Source organism: Gavialis gangeticus, unplaced genomic scaffold (assembly GCF_001723915.1).
Source record: "Gavialis gangeticus isolate Ggan-Ray unplaced genomic scaffold, GavGan_comp1, whole genome shotgun sequence".
NCBI classification, from domain to species: domain Eukaryota; kingdom Metazoa; phylum Chordata; order Crocodylia; family Gavialidae; genus Gavialis; species Gavialis gangeticus.
Genome location: NW_017729015.1, coordinates 18943425 through 18957280, shown reverse-complemented (window position 1 = coordinate 18957280; position 13856 = coordinate 18943425). Strand labels below are relative to the sequence as shown.

At 64.5% G+C, this 13856-nt stretch overlaps 1 protein-coding gene across 1 annotated transcript; it reads left to right on the top strand.

Moving 5' to 3' along the window:
* The first annotated feature begins 4659 nt into the window (after positions 1–4659).
* On the top strand, positions 4660–13384 carry LOC109293936 (methyltransferase-like protein 24). The gene is made up of 5 exons (XM_019512087.1): positions 4660–4878; positions 9866–9964; positions 10555–10697; positions 11314–11548; positions 12703–13384. The coding sequence occupies exons 1-5, from the start codon at positions 4660–4662 to the stop codon at positions 13018–13020; spliced, it is 1014 nt and encodes a 337-aa protein (XP_019367632.1). The 3' UTR covers positions 13021–13384.
* Positions 13385–13856: the final 472 nt, after the last annotated feature.

Sequence of the window (13856 nt, the reverse complement as noted above, 5' to 3'; positions counted from 1 at the left end):
GAATCATCGCCGGCGCGCGCCCCCTCCCAGCCCCGGTGCCGCGCCCTTTGCTGTCCTTCGGTGTCAGGGACCACGGCCGAGCCCAGCGGGCCACCCAGGGAGCAGGGCTGGGGCCGGCCAAGCTTGCACCCCGCAGCGCCTGGGCGCGTGATGGATAGATTAGATTAGCTTGTCTCCCAGCCAGCACCGGGGGGGGCATTGACTTTGGGCTGCAGACAGGTTAGCAGAGACAAATGGGAGAAGCGCCAGTGCCATAAAGGGAGGCCGGCGAGAAAGTTCCAGGAATCGGAAGATAAAGCCCGCAGCATCCCCCGGCCGGGGGCCTCGGGGGCTGCGGGCAGAGGGGGAGAGGAAAGGCGTGCCAGCTACCTGTGGGTGGGAAGAGGTTAGCCATCTCCACAGGGTCATGGCTACTGCAGCTAAGTGCTTTTTGCATTGTGGGGGGGGAACGAGAGGAAGGAGGTTGCCATGGAGAAAAACACATGATGCATACTGATGGACTGGGGGGTGCGCGGGGGGAGCACGAGCTGCCACAGCAAATATGAGAGGCTTGAAAGACATCTGCACAGTGACAGGAGGGAGCTGGGGGGGGCGCGCACTCGCCAGCACAAGCCCTGGGGTTTGGGGGGAGCCTTTCTGCAGCCCTTGGATAAAAGCAGGGTCCAAGGATGCTTGGTGCCCCCATCTCTGTGTCCCCCAGCCCGGCTCTTGCCACCCCCGGGAAAGCGCTGTCTCCCCGCTTGGCGCTGAAGGCGCAGCCTCCCCTCCGGTGCCATCCTGGCCAAATCAAACAAGAGCCTGGAAACAAATCCGCAAACAGCCCCAGCCACCTGCCAAAGTGCCACTGCAGAGCCGCGACCCCGTGGTTTGCAAATTAAAGGGCCAGCGGGAAGGCGACGGCGGGGAGAAAGGGGGCAGGGGCAGGAGGCAGCACCCCTTGCACCGAGGGGCTTTGCCCTGCCGGTGCCCCCGCTCGCCCCCACAGCACTGCTGCCCCCGGGTGCCAGCTCCAAAGGCCCTGGGTGTTTGCAGCCACGACCGCCCCGTCGGCGGGTGCGGCAGGGCACAGCCGGCAGGGCTGTGGCTGGGCGGCACGGCCAGGGCAGCGATGCCCGGGCTGGGGAGCTGCCCGGGACGTCCACCATAGCCACAGCCACAGCCACAGCCACGAGCGAAAGGGATGCGTGCGCCCAGGCCGTGGCCTGCTCGGCCGTGCCGCGGCATCTGCCCGGGGCCCGGGGAGCCGAGCCGGACCCCGAGGTCCCGGGGCAAGGCCCGGGGGTGCCGCCGCGGGGGCACGCTCTGCTTTAATTGGCCACCTCGTTAGCAGCCCCTCTCCGGAGTGAGGCGCTGTGAGGGGCCTGATGGAGAGGAAGAAGAGCGAAGGCCGTTGCCTGGCAACAACACAGCTGTCTGTTGACCTAGAAGGAGCTGCTCACTCTTGACACAGCTGGTGTTTACACGGAGCTGCGTGTTCGCACGGCGCAAAGCGCGCCTCCCCCAGCCCAGCCCACGCGGGGCGCAGACCAGAGAGGGGCCGCGGAGAAGGGGAGCAGCCCCCTGCCCCAGCCCCGGGGCTGCGGCCCTGCCAAGGCCAAGGGAGTCCAACGCAGTTGCGCTCCGGGCCCCAGCTGGAGCCGGCCGGGGACGCTCGGCCCCTCGGGGAGCGGGCCTGCCCACGCTTGCCGGGGCCCGGATGCGGGTGCCTGAGCCTATTGGGGAAACTGAGGCACAGGGAAGGTGCGGGAGGCGGTCCACGAGACCCTTCGCGCGCCGCAGCCTGCGGACACGCCTCTGCATTACTGCGCATTAAGCGTCACTCCAAAACCGTGCGCTGGCTGCAAGATGGACGCGACGGCGCGTTTAGTTAGCGCTTCATTCGGCAAGCGCTCGACTTACTGCGCCTTAACGAACGCGTGGACGTGCCCTCTTACACGCCCAACTCAGGCTCCGCTTCCAAGTGGATCCCAGTCCACTCGTGCGCCCGCTGCATCGGCCCGAGACGGTCCCGATCCCTGCTCATGGTCAGCTGGCAAGCCACTTCCCTCTCTACCTCCACGCTCGGGTGTCATGTGTAATACGGCCCTTTCTACCCTCCTGCAATATCGATCAATCGCCGCGCTGCACAACGACGCTCCGAAGATCTCATTTCCATTCAAATCTCTGCTTTCCATTGTCATTTCCCTGCATCAATCGCTCCTCTTGGGCGGGAGGTGTCTCTGGTGCGAGCCCCCAAATTCCTGCTTTTATCAGACTGGGGCCAATTTTCAATGACCGGTGATTCTGGTTTTTTTTCTTTTCGTTACTAGAGTTGTAAAAAAACCAACAAAAATAAGCCAGTGGGTCCTTTGCCTTCAGGTATCATGAAACCAGGAACTTCAAAATGGGCTTGTTGTGAAGATCTCGTTAAGATCGGACACTTAAGTCGAGTTGGAAGGAAATTGTGCTTTAACGTTCGGGCGCGTTCAAAAGAGCCCATTTCAAAGACGCCCAGCACAATTTTCTAACTTTAAGCAGTCCAAACTTTGAAACAACTAAACTGATTTTCTTGGAACACAGCGTGATGGATTTGATTTTTTTTAAAGACGCAATTAAATCTACAAAACTGCATGTGCCGTTCGTGCGGCCCAAAAGCTTACCGATTGGTTTGATTGTTATTTTTTTTATCAGAGTAATCCAGCTTCTCCTATCAGCACAGTTCCCGCTGCATCGTAACTGTTTGCTGAAAAAAGAAAGTTCTTCAAAAAAAAAAAGAAAAGTTAAGGGTTTGGTTGCCAAAGTGTTTGCGTTGATTGTAGTGAATTCAGTGTTTGTAGGAAGTGCCCTCACACACTTCACGCGCGGGTTGGCATTATATAGCGATAGAAAACAAGCGTTCATTATACAGGTGCTGCTGCTCACTCCGAAGTCAAGCTCGCCTTCCCGGGGCAAGCGCTGGTTCCCGGGCACTCGGATCCACGGGCCACCAGCGAAGCGCACCGCAGATGATGTCGAGGAAAACCCAGAGCCGGAGCTCCGTGATTCGTCTTCTCCGCGGCTTTGCGGCCCGCATTCAGCCCCTTGTGCTAGGAGCTGTACGAGCGCACGGCACGAGGTGCTGCCTGCCCCAAACAGCTTGCAGTGGAGGGAGGCAGAGCGTACAGAAAGGGGAAAGGACTCTCCCTTTCAACCTCCGCGCTCTGCCACGGCGGGCCCCAGGCCTATGCGATGTGCACTGTACCAATGCTTGCCAAGTGAAGTGGAAACCCCCCTGGATGTGGGGGGCCCGCTAAGTGCTCATCCAGTGATGGCTGGGGATGGGAAAACATGGATGGAAGTGGAGGCCAAGGGTTCAAAATGAGCGCACCGAGGCAGGGCACTGAGCACCCACCGCAGGCCCGCGTGATGCAGATGAGGAACCCACGCCCTATGTCCACCACCCTGCTAATAGAGAGGGGTATTGGGTGTGTGTCAACTGAATTTATGGGACAAATAAGGGACTGAACAGGGGCAGGAGCGAGGTTCATAGGTTTATAACGAATGCACCAACGGGGGATGCCGAGCAGAGCACCCCAGGCAGTGCTCAAACAAGTCCAAGGGGCCAGCGGACATTGCTCAGTGATGCTCTGCATGGAGAGGGCAAGGAAAATGGCCCGGCAGTCCCTGGGACCCTCCTGGCCAGAGCCTCCTTCCACGGCCCGTTTGGCCAGGGCCAGGAGGAGGCTGCCCGGGAGGTCCCGGGGCTTGGCAGGGCCATGGACGGGGCGTGCAGAAGTAAAAAGATGCAGGGACTCGAGCAACCAGCACCTCGGCAAGACGTTCTGGAGGAGGCGGCGCAGGGGCTGCAGCCTGGCCATGCACGGGGGTCTCCCCCTGCTCACAGAAGGGGCAGGCGTCAGGGGTCCCTGAACCACGCCAGATTCACGCCCATGGCGACGGCTTCGTGGAGGAGCCGCCGGTTGAGGCCCCTGGGAGCTTGCAGGATCATGGTGGAGCAAGCACAGATTCCTCTACCGGGGATGCAGGTGTCTTCATCACCTTTTCCTCTTGTGGGCCTAGCCCACCAACGTGTCTTGCTGGCCTCCCTCCGGCGGGGAAGCCGCAGGGAAAGGGGCAAGCGGATTTCGAGGGACGAATCATGAAAAAATCAGGGACGGGAGTGCTGGTCATAGGTCGGGGAGTGTGAACGCCGCGTGCCCCCGGAGGTTGGCGGGGCACGGCGAGCTCCCGCAGGCGGCGGAGGCGGTAAGTGGGGAGCTTCGCTGTCGGCGGCAGGGGGGTGGCAAGCGCCGATCGGTGGTTGGCGACCACCCGCAGACACCGCTGGCAATCGTGCACTGCCCACAGATGCCACCGGCAGCGCAGGCGGTGAGCAAGCAGTGACAGCCTGCCGGTGGCACCTTTTTGCAGGGGTTGCACTGCCACGCTCAGGGGGTGCGCGTGCACTTGTACACATCGCCAGTGGAACAGGGGACACCACACCGCCCAGCGCCCACTGGTCCACCGAGGACCCGGGAGAAGGGGACAAGGCGGGTCCGGCCCCACGTCCATGCTCCCAGGACAGAGCTTGCAGCACCTCTTTCTCTTTCCCGCAGTGTTTTGCTAGTGGGGAAGTTCTCCGTCGCAGCCCCCCCGTGCTCCCCGTGGGCAGGGCGGGGCGGGGCGGGGCGTGCAGCTGGCATGGGGCGCGCGGTGCTGCGTGGGCTGGTGCTGTGCTGCGCGGTGCTGAGCCTGGCGCGGGTCTTGCTGCGTGGCCGCGCCCGCACCCCAGGGCCCTTCACCGTGCGCACCATCCGCGGGGGCCCCGAGCTGGATCCTGGCCCTGATCCCGGCCCCAAGCCGGCCCCACCTGCCTGCCCGCCGCGCTACCAGGATGAGAACGAGAGCCCTGCACGGCCCGTAAGCCTGGAGCCCCCCACCCCAGGACCCACCTGGGTGCTGCCCCTTCCCCTTGCTCCTGGGTGGCTTGCCCCCAGGCTCTTATGCAGAAGGGCTGCTGGCCTCCCCCGCCCTGCCCCGGTGCTGAGATCCTAGCTGGGTGGGGAAGGGAAGGGAAGGGCTGTCCTTTCGGCCTCCTCTTGGGCTACGGGGACCCAGGGGGCTGCTCAGGTTGGCGGGGGAGGGAAGCGTCGGGGCCGCAGGTTTTCCACGGTTAAAACTTTTCTAGTCCCTGGAAAGCACAGGAGGAATTTGCCTCTCCTCCTCCTGCCCCTCTGCTTTGCAAGGCATCCCAGCCGGGCAGACAGATCCGGGAGGCTGAGAAGAAAACCTCGCCAGTTCCCGGAAGGGAAGAAGGGCTCAGAAAGGGTTCCCGCAGGTTATGCAGAGGGGGGACGAGGGTGGCACAGGCCTGCTTCGCACGCACAGCCGCGCACACGCACCCTTACGCCGTGATGCTCATCCGCAATGTCACAGCCCCTTGTTCGAGAAACCCTGGTACATGGACACATTCCCGGCCCCCTCTGTCGCCGCAGACACAGCTCCATCTCCCTCTCACATGTGCACATGCACACGCTCACACGCGCACCGTTCTCCATGGAGGAGACCCATGCAGTCCCTCCCAGAGGCCCCTGCTCTGAAGGGCCCCGGAGACACGCGCGCTCACACGCGTGCACACTTGGCCATTCGTGGCAGAGTGGAGGAGGGAGCAGGGACGTTGTTGCATGGGGGGGGAGCTTTTCGCGTGGTTGTGCGGCTTCTCCGTCTGCCTGTATCATCCAGACATGTCAACCCACCGGCTGTGTCTGTAGCGGTGCGGGCGGAGAGTGTCGGGCGAGCTACCCGCGGGTTCAGACTGGTGCCGAAGCAACAGCCGCAGAAAGGGGGTGGCTGGGTTTCTGCGGCCTCGCCCCACGGCCCCTGCGCTGCACCCGATGCCAGTCGAAGGCTTTTGTTGAAGATTACTGTTAAACGAAACCAGAGAGATTAAAGCTGCGCAAGGGGTCGGCCTTCGGTGCAGGCAAGGAGCTGCACACACGAACGCGGGCCAGCCCCCCGGGATCCACGCCGGGGCGCTCGGGGGGAGCGGTGGAGGATGCGATGCCCCTCATCCTGCTCCCGCGGGCCCCAGTGATTCAAGACTTGGTGAGCAGGGAGCAGTAGGGGGTCTCTGGCATGGGCCAGCGGTTTTACCCCTGCTAGCAGAGGGCGGCGGTGCCCGTGCCCCTTAGCCGGCTTGTCTTGCTCCACACCTCTGATGCGAAGAGGCTGGTGGAGGTTTTCAGAGCAGCCTAGGAGATTGGGGTGCCCCGTTCTCATTCACATGAATAGCCGCACCTCTGAAAATTGCAGCTGTTGTTCTGCGCTGGCATCCTTTGCACCGACTCGCCTCAAGCGCTGTGCACACGAGCCAGGAAGGGGAGGCCATTTGAGGAGGCGGACCTGCAGCCACCGAGCCTGGCGCCTTGGCTCAGAGCCTGGCACGCGTTGCTTCAGGGACTCGGTTTCTGCCCCCACGACCTGGTCTTGCGCAGCAACGTCTGGCAGGTTTCGGTGGGAGCACGGCCGGCAGGAGGGCTGTAGAGAGCAGGGTCACGCTACTGACCCCTAGGGCTGCCCCTCCCCCACCCTAGGGCATTCCTGTTTCTCAGATGGGGAAACTGAGGCACCGAGCGGGACGAGGCCGAGGCCCTGCATCTCGCGGCAGGCCAGCAGCAAGGCTGGGAATAGACGTGGACTTTCCCGATGCCCAGGGCCCTGCTCATAGCCTCAGCACCATCCAGCCCCTAGGCCTGGCCTTCAAGCGGCCTCGTGCAGGGGGGGTGCCCCTCCCAGGGGCTGCGGGAAGCATTTCCCAGTGTTTGTCTTTCAATCTTGCAGGCAGGCTGGCTTGGAAGGGAGACAGGGAGAGGAGGAAATGACTCAGGGGCTGGGAGGGAGGGGGTCTGGAGAGGTGGGGCGATGCAGTGACCCGATCGGCTGGGGGCCAAGTGTGGGGGCAAGGCTGAGCAAACATCCCAGGGACCCAGCGGCGCTTGGCCCGGCTGGGGGCAGAGGTGGGCTGTGGCAAAATTGGGCCCCCCAGGAGCTGGGCTGAGACCTGGCGCACTCGCTGCATGCCAGCAAAGAGCAGGCAGCGACGCTCGGGCGCAGGCACCTCCCGCTGGATTTGAACCGGGCACCTCGAGGACAAAGACAGCCAGGCCCCTGCTCGGGCGCTGGCTCTTTTATTTTGCGGGAAGCCAGCACCGCGTGGACAAAGCCCTGCGTTGAACTGGCGCTCGGTGGCTTCGTCCAAAGTCCAGGCCCCTCGCAGGGGGACGCGGGGCTCTGGAGCGGGTCCAGGGATGGGAGAAGAGGCGTTAGCACCGGGACGCCCGGTTTTCCAGTCCTGCTGCTGGGAGCTGGAGCCCAGCGCGGCTGGCATCCCAGCTCCCCTCCGACCAGGCAGCCTGGCCCATGGCAGCCGGTGCCGCGGTGCCAGCCCAGCCTGTACAAGGACCCCCGCGTGCTGTGTCGGGGCCAGGGCTGGATCCCCCTGCGGCCCCAGCCATGGCTCGTGGGGCTGCGGCCTTGCTCAGCCACCAGCGAATTCCCCTCTGCTCGCCGGGCAGCGAGGGAAGACCCCAGGGCACCGTGCTGGCGCGGTTGGGAGGGAGCGGACCCCCGCCCCAGCTCGCCCCGCCGAAAGCCCGCAGCTTTCCTGCATAGACAGCAATCAGTCTGGGGCTGAACCCCAGGTGAAGCAGGGTGGACGCCAGCTAGGAGCCAGCCTGCTCGATTATGATGAGACCCAGCTGGGGGTGGGAAACAGGTGTTTCCTATAAAGGGCTGAGCCGCAGCGGAGGGGCATGTTGTTTTCTTGTGGCAAGGCCCGCGGCAGCCTCTGGGTCCCTGCCGTCTGCGCTGGGCAAGGGAACAGCTCTGCTCTGCGTGAGGTTTTCGGTTGAATTAATAAGCTGCTCCTCCAGAGAAGGGGCTGGGCGAGGGGTGGCGGGGGCAGCACGCATCCAGCCGGGGCCAGGGAAGAGCCTGTGTCACCCGCGGAGGTGCCCGCGGGGTCCCATGGGTGCGTCGGCTTGCGAGCAGCCTGGGCCAAGCCGGGTGCCAGGGCGAGGCGGCCCCCGGGCTGGAGCCGGGTCTCGGAGCGGGGGGAGCAAAATGCAACCCGAGGCGTTCATTTTCCATGGGTCCAAACAGCGCGAGTTTATCAGCAGCGGCAGAAGCGCCGCGCTTCCTGGCTCGGTGCGGAGTGCAGGCTCCTCGGGGAAGGGATTAAGGGGATTATATTATTATTTGTTATCGCAGCGGGGGGGGCACAGCGAAGAAACCTCGGTGCCTGGGAATTCTGCCTAAGCGGAGCAGAGATTAGCTCCCCCCCCCCCGGCCCTCTTGGCAGCCGGGGCCGGCTCCAGCAGGCAGCCGCGCTCTGTCCACCTCCCGGCTGCCAGGGCAGGGCAGGGCAGGGCTCCAGCGGGCGTGTTGGTGCGGCTCTCGCCCGTCGGGCCGGGCCAAACTTGCCTGCCCGTGCACCACCGACACTTTGATCGCCACTGCAGCTGCTGCCTGGGCCCTTTGTCTGCTGAGATGAGCCAGGTGAATCACAGGATGCCCCCACCCAGCCCCGGAGCCACCCGTGTCCTGTCCTGCTTGCCGGGGCCTGCGGAGCAAGGGCTGGCCGTGCCGGGGTCAGTGGATCTGGCCCAGCCCTCCGCTCCCCCAGAGTTTGCCCAGCCTGGTTAGCGGGGTGCAAACGGGGCGAGTCCTGGAGGGCGCTGGTTTCTGCATGCCCGGTGCCAGGCTTGCCCTGGGGCAGAGGTGCCCATGCTGTCTTGCCTGTGGCCAGAGGGAAGGTGGCCCACTGGTTAGTGCTAGGCTAGCAGCAGCCGCTCCTTGCTTGGGAGCATCCCTCAGACTCAGTTACCCATCTGAGCAATGGGTCTGCGGTGAGGGGAGGCATAGAAGCACCTTTGCTGGTGGCTGAGGTGGGGTGAGGCAGCTCTGGGGGGGGAGGTCTGCAGAAGACCCTGCCCGGCAGCCTCCTGCCTTTGGTCTGGCCCTGCTGCCAGAGGAGGGGCTGGGGCTGGGGGGGAGAGGAGGCCGCACGGAGCCCGTGAGGGCGGCGGGGCTGTTTGTCTCCTTGCGCTCGAGGCCTGCTCTGGCCGTAATTAATGACCTGCCCATCCGGAGCATTTTGGGACGTGTGGCAGGAGGCTCTGGGCTGCTTCCAGGCGCTCTGCTGCTCAGACTGACACGGCAGGGCCGGCTGCTCCCAGCCCTGCTGCTGTCGCAGGCTTTCGCCGCAGGCTGCGGTGCCTCTGACCTGGGCAAGCAGGCCTTTGTTTCCTGCACGGCATCCTCTCCAGCCAGGCTGGGAATTGCCGGGGGTGGGTTTCCTTCTCGTGGTCCGGCTCTGGCCTCTGCCACTGCCTGCCCAAGGGACCTTGGGCAAGTCACTGCCCCTCGCTTCCACCCCTGGAGCGGTCGGTGGTGCCTGCCTGCTATGGAGCCCCAGCTCCAGCTCCAGGGAGCCCTGATGGCAGGGGCTTGCAGACATGGCCTTGCAGAGGTTGCAATACCTCCTCCTCCTCTTTCCCTGGAGCTGGAGAAAGGGGTGGGAGAAGAGTGCGTGTGCGAGTGGTGGTGCCCACGTGGCTGGTAAACCCGTGGGGCTCTTCCCAGTGCACCGGCCCCGCAGAGAAGGGGCTTGCTCAGCCCTGGCTGGGAGGACCAGCCCCGGCTGCCAGGGGAGACCAGTCCCCTTCCCGTCTCCCTGCGGCACAGTCCCCATCCGAGTGCTCGGCAGGAAGCTGCTGGTGCTGGGTCTGGACTCCCCAGCCCTTTGGGGCCTTGTCGGGGTCCGGCAAGGGGCTAGGAGCCGCGGCCGGCTTGTTTCGCCGGCTTCCCCGCTCTCCTGTTCTGCAGCGTGTTTTCTCTCCACCCTCAGCAAACCCATCAGGACGTGGTCCCGCAGCCCTGGGCCGACGGCAGCGAGTCCCTGCAGAGGGAGGCCGAGCGGTTCCTTGCCTACATCAGCACCCCGCAGGTTGGGCGCGTGGCACCGTGGGCCCTCTCCAAACCAGCCAGCTGCCCGGGGGGGCAGGCACCGGGGCTCTCGCCGCCCCCCGCCTGCCTCCAAAGTGCTCTGCTCCCATCCCGGCTGGCCCGTGCTGGCGTCCTGCAGAGCCCTGTGTCCCCTGCGTGGTCCCCGTGATGCTTGGCAGAGGGGGAGGACCGAGGGAATAGGTGGGCTTGGAGGGGGGCAGTGCCACTCAGCCCCCGGGCCCCGCCGGGGCGAGGAGGGCATGGGAAGGTCTCTGGCCCTGCCTTATCCCTGCCATCTGCAGCGCTCGGGAAGCAGCCCAGAGCTTCCTGCTGCAGCTGCGGGAAGGCCGGGGAGGGGCAGGTCAGCAATTACGGCTGGGTCCCGGGGGGCCGCGGCGAGGCCAGGCAGGGGTGGAAGGAAACATCTGGGAGGGGGCCTGGGGAAGCCTCGAGCTGAGATGCGCTCTCCTGGCGGGGGGCGGCGTGGACGTGGAGTGACCGCTGCGGGGCTGGGGCTGGGATGCCCTCCGTCCTCCTGGGCTGGACCCGATCCTGCCTCAGGGGGCTGCTTTTGCCCTTGCTCCCCCGCAGCTGCCTTGCTCCAGGGCTCTGAGCCAAGCAGGGCCCAAGGCCTTAGCGGACAGCACCTGGGGGCCCTGGCGAGTGTGCCTGGATCACCTGCCCGGCCTGGCCCCGAAGCCACAGCAGAAGAGGTGCCTGGCGTACACCTTCAGGTGAGGGGGTCCTGCGAAGGGAGGAAAGTGGGGCTGGGGGAGGCTTCCTCGTGCTGCATCCCACCCCTTCCCTGCCTGCAGCTCTGCGCCTCAGAGGCAGCCGGCGGTTCTGCCCCAGGCTCGGTGCTTTCTGGCAGCCTTCGTCACGGCGTTGTCACCACCTCCCGGCCCCTCTGACGGTGCCTCCGGGCAGGCTTTGTTGGCTGGCTGGGGTGCAACGGCAGAGGGGCCGGGGGCTGCTCTTGCATCCGTCGGCAGCTGCCCCCAGGGGCTGCCGCGGACCCGGGAGATCTCGTCACTGGGGCTTTTGCAACGGAGGTGTCCTGCCCCTAGCAGGAGGCTCCCTCTCCCTGCCCTGGGTAAGAGCCTCCCAGGCTCCGATGTTCCCGGCTTGCCTTTCTCTCTGAGTCTGGGGTCTGCATCTGGCGGGGGGGAGCTCCTACAAGGGCAGGGAGTGTCTGATGGGACACAGGCGGGTTGCACAACACGTGCCCCAGACGCGGGTGTCTCCTCCAAAGCACGGACGGCTAGCCAGCGTGGGAGACGAGCCGCTGGCCCCCCCGGCATGGCGCTGCTCGTGTTCCTAACACTTCTCTCCCTTTCTGCCCGCCGGCAGCATGGTCAAAAGGGGCTCCGAGTTTGCCCGGCGGATGAGTGAAATGGGGTGCCAAGTGCACAGCTTTGGCTTGGCCCCTGACCGGCGCGCAGAGGAGCGCTGGCAGGAGGGACGTGTCCAGCATCACCGCCTGTGGCTGGACTGGCGCGAGCAACCCCCGTCGGCTTCGTCGCGGAGGCAGAAGAGCGCTTCCAAGAGGCTGCGTCGGATCATGGAAGGCCTGGGCCACGAGAAGGTAACGGCACGCAGCAGCGTCTGTCTTCCCCTCTTGCAGAGACCCCCCCTCGTGACCACGTCCGCGTAGTAGAGGGGAGAGCGAGAGGATCTGAGAGAGGTCTTTGCTAATCTGCTGTGGCTCAAAGTGCAGTGCATGGAGTTTGTGTTGCACAGAGACGGGGGGAAAACAGGGCCGGAGAGGTCACCTAGTCCGGCCCCTGCTCCAGGCAGGATCAGCCCTGTCTGAACCAGCTCCGGCAAATGTTTGTCTAACCGGCCCCTAAAGACCTCCAATGACGGAGACCGCCCGGCCCAGCTGGGTAAACCATTCCCAGGCTGAGCCCCCGCCGAGTTAGACGGGGGTTTCGAATATCTGCCCTGCAGCTCCCTGATCGATTAGGCTCTGGGATGCAAAGCACAACCGATCACCATCCTCTCTACTGACCCTTCTCGTATTGGAAGACAGTTGTCGAATCCCCCCTCGGTCTTTAAAGAGTCCCAGTCCTGCCATGCTCTCCCGATCTCTCATAGTCTGCTGGCGTCGCGCTGGAGCAGCGTCCTTCAGTCTCGAGTGGTGAAGCCTCCTGCCTCTTGCAGCGCAGCCCAGGCACTTTTTTAGCATGGGCAGAGCCTATTCACGCATGCAGCACTCCTAAAATGCAGCCCCCTCTGCCTCCCGCACGGCTGTTTCATGCTTGCCTCCCCTGTAGTTTCCGTGGTGTTCGTCAGCCCGTGATCAGGTATGCAGCAGTCGCCCAGCCCGGCAGGTAACGGGGCCTGGGAAGCTGGGCTGGGGCTGCCGAGAGGCTGCTGACCCAACTCTGGTGTACTTGAATGGGCTTTGAGAACCGGCTTCTTGGACAATACCGCTCTAGGACAGGCCGCAGGGAAGGATGCGCACTGAATCGCGGCCACGTGAGCGGGTGAATGGAGGAGAAAAGGGGCATCTATGCCCGGCTGCGGCAGGATATAACGCCCGGCAAAATGCACGGGATGTTGCTAGCAAAGCCGCTGCAGCCCTGCCTCCTTTTCTTCCGGCCCTGCTAAATCCTTGTCCCTTAGAAGCTGTGCATGACCCGAGCAGGGGGGCCGTGCCTGCTGGCAATGCCCTGCCTCCCACCCGGGTGCTGACGAGAGCAGCTGAGTTTGCTTTCCCCTCTCTCCTTGGGGCAGATCGACGTGCTGGAGGCCGACTTGGCCAGCGCGGAGTGGAAGATCCTGGAGAGCATCCTCCTGGACGGCACCGTGGCTGCCGTGCACCAGCTGATCCTCACCCTCCACCTCCACTGGCCCGGGTTCGAGGTGAGTGGGAGCCACGCCGCCGTGGTCCGGCACTGGTACAGCTTGCTGAAGGCGCTGGAGGCCAGGGGCTTCCGGCTCTTCCACAGCTACAAGGACCTGCAGAAGCCGCAGCTGTTCCTGCACCGGGAACTCCTCAACGCCAGCAGCTCCTACACGCTGAGCTGGGTCAACACCAGCTGGATGTACTGAGAGGGGTGGGCTGGGCAGGGGGCCTTGCTTGCACACGGCTCCTGCCCCTGGCTCGCAGGTCCCAGCACATCCCGGAGCGAGCACCCTTGCTCCCCACGCACGGGCGACGCAGGCAGCGGGTTCCCGAGGAACCCACGGAGCTCTCCGAGGCCTGCAGCTCGGACAGCGGGCGGGTGTCGGATTCGGGGGGACGCCTGAACTGGACCGAAACCAGCTCCACGGTGCCGAGACGTGCTGGAGCCCCACGTACCGCGTGCCTGCATCCCCGCCGCGCTGCCCTGGGGTGCGGAGGACAAGTACCCTGCTCGCAGTCGCCCTAATCCACGCGAGTGCCTTGCTGCTGAGCTCCAGCAGCTCGGATAATCAGCCCTGCTGATGCCTTCCCAGAGGAGACGCAGCTTGCATCGGTCCCCCCACCCCTCCAGCCAGCAAGGGCCAAAACGGCCCTGGGGAGTAAGCGCGATGCATTCATTCCCTGCACCCTGCTGCTTGGGAGCCGGTCTAATCGGGATGGTTATCGGGGCCCTGCAGACGGGGTGGCTGGAGGGGGAAATCCCGCAAAGGTTGCTGGAACCAGCAGCAGCCTGGGCTGCTGCAATTAGGTCAGCTGGGCTTCTCCACCAAGCCAAAGGGAGTGACCCAGTAAGAGCCCGCTCACATTTGAGGGGGGAGTTTGGTCTCCCCGCTCCCAGAGACTCCCCTCCAAACCCCAGCAAACACCTGTACCAAATGACAGGGGGTTCAGCGTCCCCCCCGCTGGGAGCCCGCCAGCCCCCAATCCCTCCGCGAAAGCAGGCAGAGATAAAGAACAGAGTAAAGCGGGTGGCTCCTCAAAG

What these genes read in the sequence shown, in the direction of transcription:
- LOC109293936 (XM_019512087.1), top strand. Translation starts at nt 4,660, where the DNA reads ATGGGGCGCGCGGTGCTGCGTGGGCTGGTGCTGTGCTGCGCGGTGCTG. An exon ending in CCTACATCAGCACCCCGCAG is followed by an intron (nt 9,965 to 10,554) that starts GTTGGGCGCGTG and finishes GCTCCCCCGCAG; the next exon opens with CTGCCTTGCTCCAGGGCTCT. An exon ending in TGCCTGGCGTACACCTTCAG is followed by an intron (nt 10,698 to 11,313) that starts GTGAGGGGGTCC and finishes GCCCGCCGGCAG; the next exon opens with CATGGTCAAAAGGGGCTCCG.